This window comes from Ochotona curzoniae, unplaced genomic scaffold, assembly GCF_017591425.1.
Source record: "Ochotona curzoniae isolate NIBS_2020 unplaced genomic scaffold, NIBS_Ocur_1.0 contig_2469, whole genome shotgun sequence".
NCBI classification, from domain to species: Eukaryota; Metazoa; Chordata; class Mammalia; order Lagomorpha; family Ochotonidae; genus Ochotona; species Ochotona curzoniae.
Genome location: NW_024465471.1, coordinates 1,776,295 through 1,801,074, shown reverse-complemented (window position 1 = coordinate 1,801,074; position 24,780 = coordinate 1,776,295). Strand labels below are relative to the sequence as shown.

The following is a 24,780-nucleotide window of genomic DNA, read 5'->3' as shown; positions in this document are numbered from 1 at the left end:
AAGTGGTTCAGACCTTGAAGGTAATTTTGGGCTTCTGCAAGTGACTGGTGAACAGAGAGAGAAGCAGCTTTACCTAGCCATGAACTACACCAGGATAAAGCACTCCACCACTTTTAGCAATAGTTCTAAGACTTTCAGTTTACAACCTCATTATACTCTTTAAAATTAATGAGGTCTCCAAAGAACTCTTGCCTAGGTGAATGATAAACATCAGTATTTGCCATTTTTGAAATTAAAACTTGGGGCTAGCATTGTGGCAGAGCAGGTAAAGTCGTGGCCTGTAATCCCAGCATCCTATATATGTGCTTGTTTGAGTCCTGGTTGCTCCACTTTCAATTAACTCCCTGTTAATGGTCTGGAAAAAGCAATGGAAGATGACCCAAATGTTTGGGCCCATGCCACACACTTCAGAGACCTGCTGCTTGTTTCAGCTTGGCCCACTGCAAGCCATTGTGGCCATTCAATGGAAGATCTATTTGTCTCTCTCTTTCTCTGAAAATCTTTCACATTAACAAATAAAAATAATTAAGACGCGATGGTGTGGCCTAGTGGCTAAAGTCCTCACCTTGAACGCGCAGGGATCCCATGTGGGTACCGGTTCTAATCCCGGCAGCTCCACTTCCCATTCAGCTCCCTGCCTGTGGCCTGGAAAAGCAGTGGAGGATGGCCCAATGCTTTGGGATCCTGCAGCTGTTGCACCCACTTGGGGAGTGAATCATCGGATGGAAGATCTTCCTCTCTATCTCTCCTCCTCTCTGTATATCTGATTTTGTAATAAAAATAAGTAAATCTTTAAAAACCAAATGAATAAATAAAAATAATTAAAACTTAGACATAGATGTAGTAGATATTTTGAACAGTGGTTAAGTTAGCCCTGCATCTGAGTCTCAGTTCTGCTTCTGACTCAGTTCCCCACTAATGGGTACTCCGTGGGGGGGGGCAGCAGCTAATGGAAGAATAATTGGGTCCCTGACACCAACACAGCAGATATGGAATGAATTCCAGGATCTTGGCTTTGGCCTCGTTCAGCTTTGGCTCCTATAGGTTCTGGAGAGTGAACCAGAGGATGAAAGGTCTCTCCCTCCCCATCTATGTGTGAATGCACCTTTTCAAAACAGAGAAAACACATTTAATTAAAACGTTTTACAAATTAAATGGATTTTATTAAAAATATCTTTCTATGAGGTGACGTTTGTATATTTTATTATATATAAAAATTCTCAGCAGAAGAAAGGTTTAAGTGGACATAATATATACAAATATTTTAATTATTGCACTTACTGCTTCAAAATACATAAAGACAAGGAAGGTGGGAGGGAGGGAGAGAGAAAGAGATTTTCAGTTGGTTAGTTCACTCCCCAAATGGCTGCAACAGGAAGGGCTGGCTAGGCCAAAGCCAGGAGCCAGGAGCCAAGAATTCTATCTGGTGGAATTCACATGGGTGGCAGAAACCCAAGCACCTGAGCCAGCATCTGCTGCCTCCCAGTATGCAGATTAGCTGGCAGCTGGATGAGAACTGGACTGGCTGGGATGTGATCCAGTGCCCATAAGGGATTCTGGCATTGTAGGTGATGACTCAACATTCTATAGTACACGCTGACCATGAGATAATAGTTCATGGTAACTTCAAGTGGAAGTGCTTGGTCACAGGTTTCACCAGCAAGATATACATAGCTCATTTAAGACTCTTAATTACTGAGAAAGAATCTAAGTCTGTAACTTCTTAGAAACGAAAAACAGAAGCACACACTAGAACACAAAAACTTACAATTGATACAACAATGATGATGACAGTAAGCTTGAGATTCTTCATACACATGGCTCGAGCAAGGTTTCTGCTGGTAGTTTTGAAGGTGACAGACTGGAAAAAAGTATGAGTTATTTAATCTCTGACAGTGATTGCATGAATAATTTATAGTAACACCTTGAAAATAAACTCTGCTTAAGTAGCAATACTTCTTACTCCTTTCCCTCATCTTTATAAGTAGAAACTAGCCATTCATAATCATTAGCTCATCAAAACAGAGTCCTACCCAAAGGAAACACTTTCCTTTTTGTTTTGTTTTGTTTTCTCCACTATAGCAAAGTGCATGATATTGAGCACTTAAGGTGGTACTTTTCATTAGCGGAAAACATTTTCCTCTTTACAGTTCCATTAAGAAAGGCTCCTTTTACACCAGTTGGCTGCAAGCACATTCACCTGTTTTTCTCATTATAATACTATGATTTTGAGACATAAAAATCTATTTTTTTTCTGCAGGAAGATAACATTTACTTGTGTGACTGCCCAAACTTAAAACTGCATTCCTCAGTCTGGAAACTGCTCAAAGACCTATCAACAAATAGATTATGTGAGAGTAACATGATAAAATGCAATGTACCAATGACAATAATCTAAATGAGATCAATCCCACAGACACAATTTTGAGTAAAAGACCTTTGACATAAAAGAAATGCCACATTTATCTATGCAGGGGATTTGGGACTGTGCTCACCTGCAGAGGGTTATAGTAAATAGAAAAGGGCAGAAAAGGATTTCTGGGATGTTAGTTGTGCTCTAGTCCTTAACATAGGCGTTGGTTCCACAGCTATGTTCACTTTGTGAAAATACAAGCCATACTCTTAATGGTCAACAGAATTTTCTCCATATACGTTACATACATTTCTCTATATAACATATATATATATGCATGTGTGTGTGTGTGTATCCTTTAATGCTACATTCAACTCCACCCATCTTTTCCACACCAACCCTTGGATTTCACTTTAGTACATAAGATATTCAACGCAGGCAGGAACCCAACGTCCAAGTGCCTAGACTCTAAATAACAAAATTAATTACATCTAGCCCTAAACGCATGCACTGAATAAAACATGTATATTAACTAGGACATATGACAAACAGGAGCTAAATGAGAATAGAAAGCTAAGAAATAGAAGTAAACAGCCCTTAATGGAGAGAATAGTAATAACATTTCTAACAAGCACCTTCAGACACAAGACATCATGGCACTGAGTTAAAGTCACAGGTGATGGCACATGAAAAAAAGCTAAATTTAGATAATGAGACAATATGTTAATAAAATGAGGCCTAATTAAAAATTATAGAATGCAGTACATAAATTACTAGACAGTTGTGAGAATAAAAATTTTCCTCAGAATACGTAACAAAATATGGTTAAGATGTGAATTAATGTAAGTGTAAATGTAAAATAAATGTATGATGTAAAATGTAAGATAAATGGAAAAACTATCAGGCAAATCTGAGACACACTTATATAATCAATGATACTTAAATATGTGCTTGATATTGATTTAAGCAGCTATTAACAGTTACAGAGGGAGTGAATATAGCAAAAACAGAAGAAGCAATAACCAAGGGACCAAAAGGAGAACACATCCCAAAACAAAAAATGACTTGAATATTTACATTGATCCATCCCATACATGGCAATCATAACAAAAAATGGCACATATTTCTCATCTCTCAGTAACATTCCAAAATTTCAAATTTTTATTTGTTCCTGTTATACTTAATTTTCTTTCTACTTCGAGGTATAACTGAAAATGAAAACTATACACTCAAGGTATACAAAGTGATGTTTTGATATATGTATACATTGTGAAATGATTATCATTAAATAACATATCCATCACCACACAGTTACTTTTCATTTGTGTGGTGAATTCTCAGAACATATTTTAATTACTGAATAATTATTATTAACTACAGTCATTGTGCTATATGCTATACATTAGGTCTGCAGAACTTTAAGTGTAAGTGTGTATACTTTGATCAATATCGCTTCTTTACCCAAATTTCCTGACCCTTGGCAACAACTTATTTTTTTTTACTTTTTGCTTCTATACTTGCACATTTACATTTTAAAAAAAGATTTATTTACTTTTATTGCAAAGTCAGATATATAGAGAGGAAGAGAGGCAAAGAGGAAGATCTGTTTGATGATTCATTCCCCAAGTGACCGCAACGGCAGGAGCTGAGCAGATCCGAACTCAGGAGCCAGGAACCTCCTCCAGGTCTCCCACATGGGTGCAGGGTCCCAAGGCTTTGGGCAATCTTCCACTGCTTTCCCAGGCCACAAGCAGGGAGCTGGATGGGAAGTGAAACAGCTGGGACACAAAATAGTGGCCAAATGGGATCCTGGCGTGTTCAAGGCGAGAACTTTAGCCACTAAGCCACCGTGCCAGGCCCTACATTTACATTTTAAGCTTCCATATATAAAGGAGTTACTGTAGTATTTGTCTGTGTCTGGCATTTTCCACTATTTCTACATACTCACTAGCACTTATTATCTTTTGTCTTTTGAAAATATCCATCCTAACATGTAAGAGGTAATAAATACCCCATTGTAAGAGAAGCTGAGTTTGCAAATGTATTTAATGAAATAATCAAGGAAAATTTCCCTAATATGGAGAAAGAATTGGGAAACAAGATCCAGGAGGGACACAGAACTCCCAACAGGCTTGATCAAAAGTGATCTTCACCACCACACATGATCATCAAGCTCTCTTCAATTGAACTGAAGGAAAAGATCCTTAAATATGCATGTTAAAAAAGAATCAATTAGCATATAAAGGAATACCAATTAAACTCACAGGAGACCTCTCACAGGAAACTACAGGCAAGAAGAGAATGGAGTGACATATTCCAGATTCTAAAAGAAAAAAATTGTCGGCCTAAGATAACATATCCAACAAAGCTTTCTTTTGTCTTTGAAAATGAAATAAAATTCTTCCACAGTAAAGAAAAGTTAAAATATACCTCTTTCAAACCTGCCCTACAAACGATACTTCAAGATGTTCTCTTGACAGAGAAGAGGAATAGCACCCCCAAACCAAAGGCAAATGGGAAGAACATCCCAGTAAAATGACAACAAAAGACTAAACCAATGAACAACCCATTCCTAAAATGACAGGACCAAATTACCATCCACACATATTAACCCTGACTGTAAATGACTTAAGCTCATCAATCAAATGGCATAGATTGGTAGATTGGATTAAAAACAAAACTCATCTATTTGTTGCTTACAGGAGACATATCTTACTAATAAAGATCAGTGGAAATTACATCCCATGAATTCTGATTGATTTTTTTGTTAGTTTCATCTCTTCAAATCTTTCTTCTGATTAAATTATTCATTGATTCATAGATCACACAGTAGCATCATTTTCTTCAATAAGGTTCTTGATTTTCTTCTTCATTTCTTCAGCGACACATTGGTTATTAAGTTGCATGTTATTTAACTTCATAGCGTTGTTAGTTTCTTTTTTTTTTCTTCTTATTGATTTTGTTTTGTGGCTTTTTATATGGGGGGACGTGTGGTGACTGTGTAGCAGATTATCATGTCTAGCAGCATGTTGTTTTTCTTCATGGCATTGTGGATTTCTATTTTTCTTCCTGTTATTGATGTTGTATTGTGGCTTTTTGTTTAAGGGGACGTATAGCAGCTGTGTAATGGAGACTATCATATCCAGATGTGAGGATACAATACAGTGTGCATCTCTGCTTCTGGACAAAGATGGACTCCCAATGAAACTGTTTACTATAACTTGACAACAGAATGCTGGACTTTGTCCATTGTCCATGCCCGCAATGATGGACATATGACTGTGTATGAAGATCTGTGCTATAGTAATGATATGGGGGAACTCAGTGAGGGACGAGGGAATTGGGGAGGGGATAGGGGAAATCCCAGGGCCAATGGGACTGGATCATAAAATGATAATAATAAAAAAAAAGTAAAAATTTAAAAAAAGAATTCTATGAAATCACAGTAATCAACAGAGTGGTATTAGTATAAAGGTGGACAAATAAATGGAATACAACACAAAATCCAGAAATGAAGTTCCACAGCAGAGAATGTATAAATAAACTGTAATAAGTAGATTCATACAGGGAAACAATAGAAAGCAATAAAAAATAAATTATTTCAATAATCAATGAAATGGGTAAAGCTTATAGACACACAACAGTAAGTGAAAGAGGACAGACACAAAGAAGTACATATGAATCTGTTTCTAGAAAAATTAATAGGGAAACTATTACCTATGGTGATAAAAGTTAGAAACATGATTACATCTATAAACTCAAGGTGCCATGTCTTCTGGAACGTAGGAGATATTTTGTGTTTTGATCTGGGTGGTGACTATATGGGTATTCATTATATCAATAATAACAGCTGTAGATCTAAAAGTAGTATATTTGAAACATCCTACTGTATGCATGTTATTCTGCCATTAAGTATCATTAGTACGTTTTGTACTTTTGTTATCACAGGGCATACAGTCACACAATTAAGATTTTATTTTGAAAAGTACAGACTAGTATAAATGGGATAATCTTCAGGAATACTTACAGACTGGCAGTATCAAAGAAACTGATCTGCAGATCTAAGATCGGATACTTCTTTGTCCTGTTCTCTCTAGTAAAGAATGCATCACAAAGTGAGATCTAAACTCAGGTGTTTTGACTTCCTGTATGATACCACCCTTCTTCCAATTATCCTATGCTTTGATGAAAAAATTATTTACAAACTGATATAAAATTCAACAGTAGTCTGTAGTCTTTTTAACACCTGCTGTTGAAGGCCGCTGTTCCTGCCAGTACAAGAGGTGGACTAAGTCAGCCTTGGCCAAGGACTTACCAATGTGCATGAGATCTGCCACTGCAAGTAGACCCAACAGAAGAGCTTGGGGAAATCCTTCGTCAGGATGCAGTTCGTGCCGGTTAGCGCAAGAACCAAGGCAAGGAGCAGCCCAGGCCAGGACAGGTTACAATACCCGCTGTCATGTGCGTGGGTCGTGCCTGGGGGCAGGCCAAGCTGGGCTAGTTCCAAAGCACCCACTGGCATATGTGAGAACCAAGATGTGGTACAGAGAGGCCAGATCAGTCGCAGCACCAGCCAGTTCACATTAAGGCTGGAAATGGGGGCAGGCTGGGCTGGTTTGGGCAGCAGCACCCACAAACACAAGCTGGAACAGGGGCCAACTAGGCTGGGTCAGGATATAGCACCTGCCGGAAAATGCTGAGGTGAGACAAGCCAAGTGAGACTAGGCCGCAGCACCCACCAGCACATGCAAGCCTGGGAGGGGAGCAGTGGGAATTCCCCTATTGGTCCACTGCTCCTGTTGGTGAACATGAAAGCTGAAACCAGGCCGGGCAGGGTTACAGAACCTGTTGGTTTGCATGTGAACTTGGTTAGGGGGTGAGCCAGGTTGGACTAACTGATTGTATTTACTGGTGTAGGTATGAGCCAGTGTAAGGGCAGGTGGGTGTGGGCTTTGCATCAGCAACAGCTGCCAAGTGCTGGAACTGGGGACAAGTCCTATGTAGCTAGACTGCAGAACCACCCAGAGAGTGCAAGATCTGGAGCAGGGAGTGGGTTCAGAAAGGAAACAGTGGGCACTCTCTGATGGGCTGCAACTCCCCAATGGTGAGCATGAGAACCAGGGCTGGGGGTGGGCATGGCTAGATAGGTGCTGGCACCCACTGGCATGAGTGTGGGCTGGAGGATGAAACTGGTTGGGTTGAGTTAGGCTTCAATGCCCAGGGATGTTTATGAGATCTCAATGGGATGCAAGACAGACTGGACCAGTCCACTGCACATGCTGGCAGGCACAGGAACCAGAGCTGGGGGCTGGTACACTGAGGGTTATTGGTGGTTGTTCTGACTGGGCTGCAGCTCCCCAGGCTGTATGTGAAGGCTGAGTGTGTGGTGAGCAGGGTTGGGCTAGGCTGCAGCACCCACTGGTTTGCATAGCGGAAGCAGAGGAAGGAGGGCAGAACATACTGGTCAACTATCCCAGCGAAGCTGGACAGCAAATTTCTGGGTGAATGGAGACTCTGAGGTAGACTACTTCAGCCAACGAACTTTGGAAGCATTTCCTCATGCTTGGATCTGCGAGAATAATAGCATTTTAGAACTATCAAAATCACTTGAGCAGAACCCTCAGAACACGCTTCGTATCAGGGACCACAGGATGACATCTGGTGGCTGTTCCCCACCCCTGGGTATTGAGGCGGTTAGGCTGCTGGGTGAGGCTTCTCCCCTTCTCTCCCCACTCCCCCAGATACAGGAAGAGAAAATGTGTAAACAATAGTCTCACCCACTCTCCCATAATCCTCGACCCTTCCCACCACCCTAATCCTCAACCCTTCCCACTCTAATCAACTATGTAAACATCATCAAAAATACAATTAAAAAAAGAAAGTGAACTTATAGATATCTCTATTTCTCTCCCAAACCCTCCCACCCCTTGCTCCTGCCTTTCAGATAAATGAAATAAGTTTTGGGAAAAAAACCCTGCTGTTAATAAATGCACCTATAAAACTAAAACTAACAATAGATACTTAAATACTTCTTAGTAGATGCCAGATTCTGTGTTAGGTACTCTGTATGCATTATCTTACTTAATTCTTAAAATGCTATGAAGTAAGTACATCTCCATTTTGATGATGAAAACTGAAGCACAGAGAGATCAGTTTAATAAGCAACTTGTTTAAGGTCCCAGAACTAATAAATGGTAGCAGTGAGGTTCAAATCTAGGTAACATGGTTTTATTTTTTTTTATATTTATTTTTTTTTTAAAGATTTATTTTTATTATTTTGTTATTGGAAAGGCGGATATACAGAGAGGAGAGACAGAGAGGAAGATCTTCCATCCGATGATTCACTCCCCAAGTGAGCGCAACGGGTCGATACTATGCCGATCCGAAGCCAGGAGCCTCTTCCGGGTCTCCCACGCGGGTGCAGGTTCCCAAAGCTTTGGGCTGTCCTCAACTGCTTTCCCAGGCCACAGGCAGGGAGCTGGAAGGGAAGCGGGGCTGCCGGGATTAGAACCGGCGCCCATATGGGATCCTGGGCGTGCAAGGCGAGGACCTTTAACCACTTGCGCCACCGCGCCGGGCCCGGTAACATGGTTTTAGAGGTCACAACTTAGCCATTATAATTTTGCTGCATCTGTGAACATGATTGATAACTGAACTATTTCAAGGTGTAAATTTCTACTCTATATTTTTCGGTTTTATTTATTTATTTTTTACTTTATTATTATTATTATTATCATTTTATGATACAGTTCCATAGGCCCTGGGATTTTCCTTCTCCACTCCCCAAGTCCTCACTGCCACCCCCTGAGTTCCCCTGTATTATTACTAGTATAGTTGTTCATAAATAGTCATATGTCCATCATTGCGGGCATGGACAATGGCAGAGTCCAGCATCCTATTGTCAAGTTATAGTAAGCAGTTTCATTGGGAGTTCATCTTTGTCTGGAAGTAGAGATGCATACTGCATTGTATCCTCACATCTGGATATAATAGTCTCCATCACACAGTTACTATACATCCCCTTAAATGAAAAACCACAAAACAAAATCAACAACAGGAAGCAAAAAAAAAAAAGAAGAAATTAAATGAATGACTTATGTTTCACTGAAGAAATGAAAAAGAAAAGCAAGAATTTTATTCAAGAAAATGATGCTGCTACATGATCTATGGGTCAGTGAAGAGTTCAGTGAGAATGAGTTTTGAGATATAGTTTCCATTGATTTTGGGATATTTATTTTACCGGAATGTTCTTCAAATATCTTCCAATATTCTTCCAAATATCTTCCAAGTCTGAGATTCTTTCTTCTGCCTCCTTCATTCTATTTTGGAGACTCTCCGCTGTACTTTGTTTGCTCCACTATATTCTTCATTTCTGATAGATCAGCTTTCATTTGATTCATTTCCTGTGTGACATATTCCTTAAATTCCTTGAACCCCTGTAGTACGTGCTTCTCGTTGTTGATAAGAAGCTTTACAACAGGTGTTTTGAATTCTGTGTCCCCCATTTTCTTGATGTCTTCCTCAGTGAACTCTGAGGTTGGCAAAGGCTTTTGCTCCTTTGCAGAAGAATCTTCAGTAATATCCATTGTGCCTTTGTCTCTTCTTTTGCTCTTGGTCATTGTACTTCTGGTTAGCAGTCTTTTCCTTTGGTCTGGTTTCCAAGCTCTGTCACCCACAGGTCTACACTTTGATTTTACTTATTGCAGTTGGTACATGGCTCTTTGCTTGCAGTCACTTGTGCCACTTCCTTCAGCAAGTTCCAGGTCTGGGTTCTTATGTTAGATTTCCACCATGGTCTCCATAGGCCCAGCTCCTGACTCACCACTCTCCACCTCCTGTAATCCCATGCTGAGGCTGCACTGTTGTCTGTGCAACCTTTCTCCCACTTCTGGTTTGAGCAGGTCCTAGGATTAGAGAGACACCAGGTGTCCTATATAGCTAGGTTGTTGGTGTTGCTGATCTTGCAGCAACCTGTTGGCCGTTAGGTCTGAGGGCCTAATGGATGTATTTTGGCTCGTGCAATGCCAAAGTTGGTACTATTTTCCTGTGGGACCAGTGCAATGCCCTGAGCTCAGTGAGTTCTAGCCGAGCTCAGTGCATGTGCAGCTCACTGTTGTCCCTGCAGTCTTAAAGCCTTTGCTGCACTGTACAAAATGGTGCCTGATATGCCACTTGTGCAGTTTTGGATCTGCTGGCCGTCAGGTCTGAGTGCTACCTATACCTGTCTTGGGTGCAACCTGTAGGATGCCACGTTGTTGCAGTTCATTGAGCCAGAAATGAGTTCACTCCCAGCTCAGTGCATGCTCAGTCCTGTACCATAACCTTTTCCTCTCTACATAAAATGGCACCCAATTCAGCTTTAGGGGACAGACTGGGTTGTGAAATTCACCCTGTTCTTGCACTGCCCATCTGGGACCTGCCTCTAAGCCCCTGCTCCTGGTCAAATCTAACAGACCAGCAGGACAAGCAGTTCTTTGTCTGGGTTCACCTCCTGAGCTCCCGGTGAACATCCCTTCCCACCTTGTTGCTGGTGGAGTTCAGGTTGCTAGTGTAGTTTAGATCACCACTTGCTGAATGCTGCTTGGGTATCAGTCACTGCAACACCACACTGCTTTCCTGTGTCTGTCAGTCTCCAGGTACCTCTCTACCATTGTTCTGTCCTCTCCTATTTCCTGGAATGTGCCCTCTCTTGCTTCACACTGGGTAATGTTTCTTCATTTATTTTAACGTGTCCTTACCCTATTCTGCCATCTTGATTCTCTCCTATTCTACATTTAAGTTTGGAATTATAATCATCCAAATTGTAGTTGATCTCTTCCTTTCTTTCGTCCATCTTTCCTTCTTCAAAACCTTCCTATATATATCACATGGGAAAATGTAGATATATGTAACTACCATAATTGGCTCACAAAGTTACAACGTCTCCTTGAAAGCTTATGGGTCTTTACAATCCCTGTCTCCTGTGTGATGCAAGGAAATTTCAAGCTACTACTGTAAATTAAATTAATTGTTCAGTTTCCAAGGCTCACCCTGAGTCCAAACTGGTTTGTACATTCGCTTCATGCATTATAATTTTTTACAGGTAAGACTGGTATATTCAGCTGAGATAATAAATTATGTAGGAATCAGTAAAAGCTTTAGAAAATTATCCCTGTATAGTATGTTTTTCAAGCCAAAGCCTCGTTAATGTTTTCTTCCCTGTTGCCCTAATTATCACAATGTAACATAATCACAAACTGGTGACAAGAAAGGAAAAAAAGAAAACCTCACAGTTGTGAATTTCACTATTATGTCAATCATCATTTTTAGTTTCTTTGCTTCATATTCTGAACAAAAAAAGATCACATTCCATACTTACTGAGTCCACAAGATTTTCTGTTTTGTCTATTAATAATTCCAATCTTTCTCCTCGTTGAGCTACCAGATCTATGTTGGAAAAACAGAAAAGATAATGTTTTATATTACAAACTTGCTTGCTTTTATCTTTGTGTTAATTAAAATCTTAAAAAAATTTTTCATATTTATTTGCGGGAAGTCATGTTGTTGGGCCAGATGGCATGGGTGTGTGATGAGCACTATTCCTCAGTTAGCTAGGCTACGAGGAGTTTCTGGCTGCATGGCAAGGTCTGGCAGAATGTCTCTGGTCACCTCATTGCTGCCTCACCCCATTGTATCGACACTTGATCACCTATCTGATGTTTCACAGAATTCTCCTGAGGGTGGTGGTGTTGTTTTTCTGCAAATGTGAAATAATTCCTGTAACTGGTATTAACACCTCAAACTGATCAATCATGTTATGATGAAAACATATTTAGGGGTGTAAGGCAATGACACACAGCTAAAATCATACAATAGTACAATTGAGCCCACAATGTCTCCAAACATCCTGTTATGTGCCCACCTTTGTCCTGAAGCTTGTGTTAATACAAGTAAAGTTTTCCTTAAGAAATGGCTTGATAATATCTTGGAACAGATGGCAATCATGGAGGTACAAAGAGTTTGTTTACCATGCACCTTGAACTGTTACAACACATGACATGATGCATTTTGGTTTCTCACCATGGAAAGCAGAAAGTATATGGGGCATCTTCTAAGGGAACCAAAATATTGTGAACTCTCCCCAAAAATGGCTTAAAACTTCTACCTTATATTGGCACTTATATTTAGGGAAACAAAATAGTTTATAAAGATAAAAAGAAGTTTCTTGTAAAGGCCCTCTGTTTGTAGAATGGCTGAGTTGCCCTGATCCCTTTCACTGCCCTTTAACAAAAGATCAAAAAACAATTGAATCAACACTAGGTGAAGGTGGCGGTAATTAATGCATGATTGATTATAAGATTTACTAAAGAATCTATGATATATACTTTTATAAATTCCTTTCATTTATGAGCTTCTCTTTTAATTCTGCACTCTTGATATTTTAAATAATAGTAGTTAGCTTATGTTTTAGTGAAAAGTGATTTTGGATGTAAGTAAACCACTTGTCACTACGTAACTGCATGTGCTACAAACCGTGGAGTTCCTGGCTTCAGCTAGGTCACAGCAGGTTTGAATGAGTAATAGCTTGCTGAAAATACTTTCTCTGAAGTAAAATAACAATAATGTTTTTTAGGATTGATTTTGTAATCATTCTTTTATAATGAAGTAAAAATGAAACAATTGGATGTTGTGCAAAAGCTTGTGATGATTTGTGTCTAAATAAAGAAGGCAACTTTTCTGAGTTGTCCATTATGAGCATCATGCTGTAATGGTCCACGTCCCATCTCTCCCCTTCTTATCTTCTCACTGATCCACGCATCCTTTGCAAGCTCTCGAGTCAGCCAGAATGGGTCTCTGGCAGTTACTACTCCTGGCAATTCATATTTATGACAGAAAAACTTACACTTGTAAAAATAAAAGGTTCTGCATTTAGCCTTATTAACTGAAGTAGACAGTAGCATTCTTCATGTAAAGAGACAGACACTAAATTTAGTTTTTGCAAATTACACAGTCTGCATTGCAAGTACTTAATTCTATCAGAGTGAATGTTTGAATGTATGGGCAATGATTACATTCCAAGAAATCTTTATGTAGAAAAACAGGCAGCAAAAATGTTAGAATAACCAAAATAATCCAAGTAGTGGGTCCAATGTGGTAGCCTAGTGGCTAAAGTCCTTGCCTTGCATGTGCCAAGATCCCATATGGGTACTGGTTCATATCCCGGCAGCTCCACTTCCCATCCAGCTCCCTGCTTGTGGAGTGGGAAAGCAGTGGAGAACGGCTCAAAACCTTGGGACACTGCACCCATGTGGGAGATATGAGGAAGCTCCTGGCTCCTGGCTTTGGACTGGCTCAGCTCTAGCTATTGTAGCCACTTGGGAGTGAATCATCAGATGGAAGATCATCCTCTCTGTCTCTCCTCCTCTCTATATATTTGACTTTACAATAAAAATTAATAAATGTTAAAAAAAAATTCAAAGTGGCAGGATACAAAGTCAATGTACAAAATCAGTTGTTATTATATATTGGTAGTGAATTGTTTGAAAGATCTGGAAAGCAACCTCACTTTCCATAGCTACAAAAGGAATGTAACAATAAATTAAGTGAGGTGGAAGATCTCTGTAATGAAAACTGCAAAAGCTTTCTTAAAAGAAACTGAAGGGACAAAAGGAAAGACACTTCATGTTCATGGAACATATGAAGACATAGGGAGTGGATGTCATCTACAAACCATAATGACTTGACTATGCTGGTGCCCTGCGGAAAAAAATAAACTTTGTTGCTCAAACAACCCAGTCAATGACATTTTGTCATGGCTACCTAAGACAAATTATTTTACATTAATAGTCTAACTTCTGATCTCATGAAATAGGAAAAAAGAGGAAACTAAATCCAAAGCTGGATTAATGTGGAAAAATTAGAGGACAGAAAAAAAAAACAGGAAAAAAAATCAAAGAAAGCAGGAGTTAGCTATTTGAAAAATAACAAAATTAACAAATCTTTTTGCAGAGTAATAAAAAAAATGAGAAGACTCAAATGACTAAAATCAGAAATAAAAGAAGGGTCATCACTACCCACTTCACAGAAATCAAAAGGATCCTTAGGGAATACTAAGAACAAGAGTGTGTCAACATCTTATATAACTTACATGAAACAGACAAATTCCTAGAAAGATAACAAACTACCAGAACAAATTCTAGGAAAAAAATAAACATATAATAAATAAATAAACTGAATTGATAATTTAAAAATTTTGCACCAAGAAAAGTCCAGGCATAGTTGGTGAATTATAGCAAATATTTCAAGAAAATTTAACCAATTTTCACAAACTCTTCGATAAATCAGAGATGGAAATAAGTTTCAACTCATTTTCTGAGGCTGGTACTGCCACAGTATCAAAATAAAAGGCATATAATGCAAGAAAATATAGATTATCATCTCTTTTGAACAGATATTAATGAAGTCTCAGTAAAATACTATTAGCATGTATCTGGCAAGATACAGAAACGATTCTATAAAATAGAGTGAGGACAGGTTTAAACATAGAAGGATTAGCTGAGGTAAAGCAGATAGGGCACAATCCCAAGAAATAGGAGAGTACATGCTGGTGGCAGAGGGACACCTGGACACCTGTGGATGTGGGGAAGCAGCAGAGACAGCAGAGCAGTGCTGCAGTGAACAGATACTCCAGTGGTGATTGGTGACAGGAGCTCCACTGGTGGCCAGGTGGGAAGTGGAGTTCACTAACTCAGGAGGTGAACTAAGCCATAGAATCACGAGTCCCGCTGACTTGTTCAATTCTAACATGGGCAGAAACAGAGTGACAGAGCCCATGCGATTGGGTGTATGAATATAGTGAATTTCATGTTCCAGACCCCACCAGTGCAGCATTGGGCACCAATCTGTAAAGTAGAACAGAGGCTCTGGAGGAGGGACAACAGTGAGCTGCTTGTGCACTAAGCCAGGAGAGAGCTGACATCTGGCTCAATGCATTGCAGTGGTCCTATCAGGAAAACCATACTGACAACATTATATAAACCAACAAATCTGAAGACTCAGAAGAAATGGATAGATTTTTGGACACATACAATCTACCAAAACTGAATCACGATTGAATAATGTAAATGGGCCTATAACTGAACCTGAAATTGAATCAGTAATTAAATCACTCCCAACCAAGAAAAGCCCTGGACTGGATGGCTTCACTGCTGAATTCAACAAAATGTTTCACTAAGAATTTGCCTCAATCCACCACAAGCTATTAAAAAAATAGAAAGCAAGGCAATCCCTCCAAACTCTTTGTACAAAGCGAACATTACCTTAATACCAAAGCCAGAGACACAACAGAAAAAGAGAACTGTAGACTGATATCCCTGATGAACATAGAAGCAAAAATCTTTAATAAAATATTATACAACAGAAACCAACAATATATTAGACAGATCGTTCCCCCAGACCAGGTGTGATTTGTTGCTGGCATGCAGGATGGCTTCTCATACGCAAATCCATAAATGTGATATACCACATCAACAAAGTGAAAAATAAAAATCGGGCCTGGCACGATAACCTAGTGGCTAAAGTCCTCGCTTTGCATGCCCGGGATCCCATATGGGCACCAGTTCTAATCCCGGTGGCCCTGCTTCTCATCCAGCTCCCTGCTTGTGGCCTGGGAAAGCAGTGGAGGACGGCCCAAGGCCTTAGGACACTGCACCCACGTGGGAGACCTGGAAGAGGCCCCTGGCTCCTGGCTTCAAATTGGCTCAGTTTCAGCCACTGTGGCCACTTGGGGAGTGAATCATTAGAAGGAACATCTTCCCCTCTGTCTCTCCTCCTCTCTGTATATCTGCCTTTCCAATAAAAATAACTAAATCTTTAAATAAACCACATGATCATCTGATTAAGTGCACAGGAGGCATTTGATAAAATCCAACTCCATTTAAGCAAGATAAGCGTAAAAAGAGCAACCTGCAACACAATCAAAGCAATATACAAAAAAAAAAACAAAACAAAACAAAACAAAAAAAAAAAAACAACCCTCAATGCAAACATCACACTAAATAGGGAAAGACTGGAAGCTTTTCATGGTGAGCCGTGTCCAGGCCTGCTGGGTTCCAGAGGCTGCTTCCTTTGGGGTGAGTAGACCGAGGGGGGGAGGCCTCTGGGACTGGGCAGGTCCGGCACCCACCCGCCACCCTCATTGGGCGGTGAAGGGGATTTGGGAGGGGCGCAACCTTGGGCCTGGGAATTTAAACCTCCAGCAGCCTCCCAGCAGCTGGTGGGTCTCAGGACAGGGCGTCTCATGCCTGGATCCCAGACGGCCGCCATGGGCACATGGTGAGCCGTTCCCGGGCGGCCAGTGCGCCATTGGTGCCAGGCTCCGCCTGCTGGCCGCCTGGCTGGGGAGCTCTGGGTATTTGGTTCTTTGAGTCGCTGCTTAATTAGCTCCAGGTTGAACCCATTGTGATTCTCGGACCTGAAACAGGCAGTAACTCTTCCTTTGTAAAACTTGTAATCACTAATAATGCTGGGCACCAAATACCAGTCCATGCAGAAGCCTGGGCTTGGGGCTTGTCCTGCAAAAGTAGCTCCAACGGCTGGCTAATGTGTCAACTGGTAATGGAACAGAGTAGATCTGGTACGAATGAGCAAACCTTAGCCCACAAGTAAAACTAGAAACCAGTAGGGAGCAAAGGTCATTCCAAGCTAGGCTCTTGTACCTACTGGTCTGCGGGAGCCAGGGACACTAAGCCACAGTGTCTAAGGCAGAGGTCGGGACAGGTGAGGAGCTGTGCCAAGCTGAATCAGAGCAACCACTGGCATGCGAGTGATCTATGGCTGGGAACAGACCCGGTTGGGGTGCAAAGGGGACAACCCTAGCTGGGCTGATGTTCCCACAAAGAGGCGCGTGGCCTGGAAGAGGGGCTGCGTTCTGATCTGGAAACAGTTGTAGTCTCCCTTGGCACAAGTGTGGACTGGGATTGGATGCACCAAACCGGGCCGGACCCCGACTCCCCCTGGTGTTCTGGAGGACCAGGACAGATGTGTGATAGACTAGGCAAGGTCTCAAACCCCTACTGAGCCATGTGTGAGCCATACGTAGGTATGGACAAACCATGGCTGGGCTGGAACATCCAACAGCAAGAACCAGATTGGGTGGAAGGCCAGTCAGGAAAAGCCACAGTTCCTGCTATGACAGGAGGTGGACTGAGTAGGGTTGGCTCATGGACCCACTGGTAAGCGTGTAACCTGGCATTGGGAGAGGTTCTGATGGAGGAGCCTGGGCAACTCCTCTGGCAGGACACAGACCAGGCAGGTAAGCGCAAGAAACATGATAGGAAACAGCCCAGAAAAGGCCATGGAAAGCTACACACTGGCATACACTTGGCAGACGTGGGGGCAAGACCAGGCTGAATCTGTCCACGTCATCCACTGGCAAATCCAGGCACCAGTGTGGGTCGACCCAGGGTCAGTCGCAACAAAGACTAGTGCACAATATGGAATGCCGAGGTGAGGTTGCCTGTACTGGAAGGGACCGCAGCACCCAACCAGCCTGAGAACAAGAAAGGAAGTGGGCAGAGCCAGCAGGGGAATAAGGGAGGGTTCCTTTGCAGGATAGCTACTTCCGCAGGAGAGCATGGGCTGGGATGGGGGCAGACCAGACTAGGCAGAGCTACCACACCTGTGCACCTCATGTGGACTAGATCAGGGAAAAGCCGGGCTGGGCTGATTATTCCTACTGGTGCAAACAAAATTAAAGTGGGCGAGGGTTGTTTGGGCAGCATCAACTGGAATCTGGGAGTGGGAGAGGCCTGGGAGGGTAATAGTGGGCTCATCCCTCTTGGGTTACCACTTCCACGGGAGGACATAAAACTAAACAGCGGCTGGGGTGGAATGGGGTGTGGGACAGACCGGATTACTGCTACACTTACTGGCAAACCAGGGTAGGGGCGGTCCTGGTGGGGGTTATTGTGGGTCACTCCAACTAGGCTGCAGCTCCCACTGGTTTAGGTGAGGGCCAAGTATGTGCGGGGCAGAACCAGGCTGGACTGCAGCACCCATTGGTTCCAGTGGAAGTCGGGAGTGAAAACAGAACCAACCCAGCAATTACAACCACCAGCTGATTGGGGCGATGGACGGTGCCAGGCCCTGTACTTGTTAGCACATACAAGAAGTTTCTTTGGAGATCTTCCTAATCTAAATGCTGGACTCAGAACCCTAACGAAGAAAAGAGAGAAGACAGAATGAGTCAACCAACCATCTCAGCTATGATGGACTATGTCAATCAGGGGATTTTTCAAAGACCTCATAGTGCTTGGAGTGGCAAGATTGACAGTAATTCATAACTGTTGCAATATCAAAACGACTTGAGCAAGAACCTCAGAGCATGCCCTACACCCGGGACTTGGGGAGGGTGGGAAATTGGGTGGGCCTTCTCCCTTAATACCCGCCTTTTAAACATGAAGGTAACAATATGGAAAACATACTAGTATTATCCACTTTCCTGTAGCCCTTGAACCTTCTTACTCTAACTAAGTATGTAAAGAATGTCAAAATAAATTTTATTAATAAAAAAAAGAAAAAAAAAGAAATACCATTTTAAATGGTCTCAGCAAAAGCAGTTGGTTCTATAACATGTTGAAATATTGTAGTTCTGTTTTTTTGAAGCACTCAAATATGAATAAACTTACTATGGGCTTAAAAAAAAAACAAAAAACCCTCAATGCAAACATCACACTAAATAGGGAAAGACTGGAAGCTTTTCCACTGATCTGGAACTAGACAAGGATGCCCACTTTCATCACTGCTATTTGATACAGTATTGGAAGTCCCAGATAGAACTATTAGTAAAAAAAAAAAAAAAAGAAAGAAAAAGAAATTAAAGGAATTCAATTCAGAAATGAGCAAATAAAATTATCCCTACATGCAGACTATATACTATATGTGAAGAACCAAGAGACTCGATCAGGGGCTATTGGAACTCATAAAGGAGTTTGGTAGGGTAGCAAATACAAAATTAATGAACATAAATAGATGGCCCTAGTATTCACAAATAACTCCATATCTGTGAAAGAACTCATAAATAGCCTTTAAAATAGCAGAGACAAATCTTAAATACCTTGCAATTAACCTAATCAAAGATGTGGAAGACCTCTATGATGAAAATTACAAACCATTAAAAATTAGAATAATACATTTAAACAGAGCACTTACCATATTCCTGGATCAGCAGGATCAAAATCATCAAAATACTTATATTACCGAAGTAATATACAGATTCGAATATAATCCCAATGAAAATCTCAACAACATTCTTCTTAGAAATAGAAAAGATGATAGGAAAATTCTTCTAGAAACACAAGAGATCACGGACAGCCAAAGCTATCCTGAAGAATAAAAAAGAAGCTACAGGAATCACATTTCCAGACCTCAACATACACTAGGCATTGGTTGTCAAAACAGTCTAGTACCAATACAAAAACAGAAGATCAGTGGAACAGAACAGAAACCCCAGAAAGGAGACCACACATGTATAGCCAACTAATCTTTGACAAGAAAACTGACAACAATCCAGGGGAAAAGCCTGGTCTCTTCAGCAAGTACCATTGGCACAACTGGATAGCAGCCTGAAGAGATAAGAATCAAAACTCTCTCCTCTCATCTTATATAAAAATCAACTCTAAATGGATCCAAGGACCTAAATCTATACCCAGAAACCATCAAACCATTAGAGGAAGACAGAGTAAGCACTCTAAAAGATTTAGGCATTGGTAAAAACTTCTTAGAAAAGTCACGAAAAGCACAAGCAGCCAAAGCCAAAATAAACAAATGGCATAGAATCAAGATGGTAGCATAGGGTGCAGATAGTTCAGGAAGATGGAGAATCACTAGACAGGGTACAGCACAGGGAGCAGATTATAGGAAAAGATAGAGGGTCAGGCAGTCAACGGAGGGCAGTGAGTGGGGAACATGGAGACCCCCTGAACACAGGGAAGAGGTGGCAACAGCAGAGTGGTTTACAGGAAACAGAAAACCCACCAGCCACGGGTGAACAGCAACCCAGACTCCATCAACAACCAGGGATCTAGCGGTGGCCACAAATTGGCAATTGCAGCAGCCAGGTGGGAGTATGGGTTCGCATGGGGAGCTCAGAAGACGAAGGTAGACTAGGACCAGTCAATCTTGCCAAATACTTCGGCCCAGCAACAAACGGAAATGGAGCAGCAGACTCCGCCAGGCAGACTATTAAGGGTTGGAGCTCATGGCACAGGGATAGAAGGCTAGAGTGGGCGTATTTCCGGCTAGTCATGCTGGGCTGATCCCACGGGGAAGACAGCGCCAGCTTTGTGTCCTGCAGGATCTGTGTGGTCCCCAGGTCCAAAGGCCAACAGCCCTGGCTCTCCGGCAGTGCCTCTCTAGGTGCCATCTTGTGTGTCTAGACAAGATCAGTGCCACCAACAAACCAGTTATCTGGGACAGTTGGCATTTTCCTAATCCAGGACATTGAATTAACGTAAAAATTGGCTTGTAGACCTATAACTAATATATCTTAGAAATCTGAACTAAGGAGAAGAATCTGCCAGACAGGATTGCAACGTAAAAAGTTAAAAGCAGAGACAGAGGCACAATGGTAAAGACTCCCTGGTAAAGGAGCAAAAGCCTCTACCACCCTCAGAGTTAACTGAGATCTGAGGTCATTGAGAAAATGGGGGATGCAGAATTCAGAAAACTCATTCTAAAGCTTCTGACCAACAATAACATAATACAGGAGTTCAAAGAATTTAAGGAATATGTCACACAGGAAATGAATCAAATGAAAGCTGACATTTCAGAAGTTAAGAATACAGTGAAGCAAGTTAAAAGTATAGTGGACAGTCTCAAAAATAGAATGAAGGAAGCAGAAGAAAGAATCTCAGAATTGGAAGATATTTCCTGTCACCAGGGGTAAACAAACAAAAAGCTGGAAGCAGAGCTAGGCCAAGCTAAAAATTTGTATCCAATAATTAAAAGATACGATTAAAAGACCCAACATAAGAATTATGGGAGTTCTAGAAGGTGCAGAAAAGAAACTGGAATTAAAGGTTTATTCAATGAAATAATAAATGAGGGCATGGTGTGGTGGCCTAGTGGCTAAAGGCCTCATCTTAAACATGCCAGGATCCCATATGGGCGCCGGTTCTAATCCCGGCAACCCCACTACCCAGCCAGCTCCCTGCTTATGGCCTGGGAAAGCAGTCAAGGATAGCCTCAGTCTTTGGGACCCTGCACCCACGTGGAAGACCTGGAAGAAGTTCCTGACTTCTGATTGGGTCAGCTCTGGCCATTGCAGTCACTTGGGGAATGAATCATCAGATGGAAGATCTTCCTCTATCTCTCCTCCTCTCTGTATATATGATTTTGCAATAAAAATAAATAAATCTAAAAAAAAAAAAGAAAAAGAAAAAATGAGCGAAAACTGTCCTAACCCGGAGAAAGAACTGGAAAACAATATATAGAAGGGTCACAGAACTCCCAACAGAGTTAATCAAAAGCGAACTTCACCACGACACATGATAATCAAACTCTTTTTAGTTAAACATAAGGAAAAAAAAATCTTTAAATGAGCACGTGAGAAAAATACAAATGACCTATAGAGGAATCCCAATCAAATTCATGCCTGACCTCTCAGAGGAAACACTACAGGCCAGGAGAGACTGGAGTGACATATTCCAGACTCTAAAAGGGAAAATTTCTCAGCCTAGAATAACGAATCCTGCAAAGCTCTCTTTTGCCTTTGAAAATGAAATAAAATTCTTCCACAATAAAGAAAAACTCCAGGAATTCACCTCCTCTAAATCTGCCCTACAAATAATACTAAAAAATGTTCTCATGAAATAGAAAAGGAATACCAACTATCAAAACCAAAGGCAAATGTGGAGAACATCCCATTAAAAGGCTAACAGAAGACTCAATCAAAGAATAATCCCATTGCTAAAATGACAGGACCAAACTACCACCTATCCACATTAACATTGAATGGAAATGGCTTAAACTCATCAGTCAAATGCCATAGATTAGAGGACTGGATCAAAAAACAAAACCCATTTATCTGCTGCTTATGGGAGAGATATTTCACAAAGATCAGACAAAACTGCAACTAGAGACCATTATGATCAGTGAAATAAGCCAATTCCAAAAAGACAAATATCATATATTCTCTCTGACCTAAGCCAACCTTCATGCAAAATACAAGATCAATAGATACATACGCAAACATGTATATACATATATTTATCTAGAGGAACTGTATAATGTAGGCAAGTACACTATGAAGATACAATGTAATATGCATCTCTACTGAAAAGAAGATGGACTCCCAATGAAACTGTTAAATACATCTTGACAATAGGATGCTGGACATTCTACCACCGTGTATACCTACAATGACATGACACACTTAAATACAAGAATGACGGACTTTTGACTAGTGTTGAAGGGAAATACTATTGTAATAATACAGGAGAAAATAGTATGGGGGGAGGCAGAATGGGGTGTGTGGAAGGAGAAATCTCTGGGGCATAAGAAATCATATTATGAAAAATAAAAACTAAATGAAAAACAAAAAGGATTACACACCATGATGTGATGGGATTTATTTCAAAACCAAGAATGGTTTACTTTCCAAAAATTACTTCACATTAATAAAGAACAAAAATCAGATGATCATTTCAAAACATAGCAAAATCAAGTATCTTTTAATGGTAAATATATTCAGTAATCAGAAAATACAAGGGGATTTTCTCAGCCTGATATAGAACATCTAAGAAAAATCCATACCTGCTCTTTCATTTTATTTTATTGTGAAAGAATCCTCAAGATCTTTCTGAGAGTCTCTCATTCAAAAACCAGACATTCTAAAGAGGCCAGTTATATTTTAATAATCTACAGAAACATTAGCTGTCTGGGTATTTCTCGTGAAATCTGAACAAATTACCCTAAATTGCCAAACTATCCTAAGGTCCTAGAACATTGTCTTGTTAAAGGTAAACAAATTCAGAGTGAAGAACAATCACCAATATTAAGAAACCATTCATATGGAATTAGGTAGGTAATCACATCTCTCATAATAATTAACTTCCAATACTAAGTAAGTGTTGTTTCAGACTACTCTATTCTCTAGTATAATTTGAACCCAAGAGAGTAGTCTTTTGCCATTTTTTGCCCACATGTTTGAAACTATGCCACTGAAACTTACCTATGTTTCTGACCATGATTCCTTTCAGTTCATCCACTTGGGCTTGAGTCTCCATCACTTTGTCTAGACCCTTATTTTCAGAGTGGTGCTTCTATAAGAAAATAAATTTAAACTTATAGCACCTAGATATTATTTATAATATGAAAATAAGAACAAGAGGAATGAAAATTTACTCTGAAAACTCTACAAAATTTTATCTCTACTGATAAAATACAATGCCGCAGGAGCTGGAATTCTAGTATGGTGGGTTAAGTCATTGTCTGTGATGCTAGCACTCCATGTGGGTGCTAGTTCATGTTCCAACCTCTCCATTTCCAAACCAGCTCTCTGTTAACGTACCTGGAAAAGCAGTGGAAGATGGCCCAGGTCTTTGGGTCCTTGTACCTATGTGAGGAACCCGGATGGCTCTTGGCTCCTGTCTTTGGCCTGGTCCAGTCCTAGCTATTGTGACCATTTGGGAATCTAACCAGCAGATGAGATATTCTCTCTCTCCCTCTCCTTCCCCTCACCCCCCACCTTTTTTTTTTCCTTTTTGAAACTTTTTCAAATAAATAAATAAATCTTGTGCGGTAGCCTAGTGGTTAAAGTCCTCGCTTTGCATGTGCCAGGATCCTATATGGGCACCAGTTCTAATCCTTGAGGCCCTACTTTCCATCCAGCTCCCTGCCTGGGGTCCAGGAAAGCAGTCAAGGATTGCTCAGGCCCTTGGTAACCTGTACTCATACGGGAGACCTGGAAGAGGCTCCTGGCTCCTGGCTTCAGACTGACATAACTCTGGCTGTTGTGGCCACTTGAGGAGTGAACCAATGGATGGAAGATCTTCCTCTCTGTCTTTCCTCCTCTCTGTATATCTGACTTTCCAATAAAAATAAATGAATTTTTAAAAACATAGTCACTTCACTGGAAAAATTGATTACACATAAGGGAGAATATGGACAGCTATTTTCATGGATTTCTTACAGAACCTAGGACCCTAATACCTATTTTGAAATTATTATATATAGCTAACAACTATGGAGTCATACTATTCCAGCTGCTTAATACACAATATTCCAGTCACTTCAGTGTGCTACATGTTTCAAATAGCTGATATTATTTAATCTACTTGAAAGTTTTGTGATAAAAATGCTATTACTATTTCTATTTGCAGATGAAATTTGTCCAGAGTCACACACAGTTCTGGAACTAACAATAAATAAAATTGAATATTTTGCTG

The 24,780-nt window shown here is 40.8% G+C and overlaps 1 protein-coding gene across 1 annotated transcript in view; it reads right to left on the bottom strand.

Moving 5' to 3' along the window:
• The window catches only part of VAMP7 (vesicle associated membrane protein 7), a 52,309-nt gene that overhangs the window by 4,116 nt on the left and 23,413 nt on the right, over nucleotides 1-24,780 (bottom strand). The window contains exons 6-8 of the mRNA XM_040974676.1: nucleotides 23,565-23,655; nucleotides 11,712-11,779; nucleotides 1,769-1,861 (exon numbers count right to left, since the gene is read on the bottom strand). Of these exons, the coding sequence (XP_040830610.1) occupies nucleotides 1,769-1,861; nucleotides 11,712-11,779; nucleotides 23,565-23,655 (252 nt within the window). The remainder of the gene's footprint in view (nucleotides 1-1,768; nucleotides 1,862-11,711; nucleotides 11,780-23,564; nucleotides 23,656-24,780) is intronic.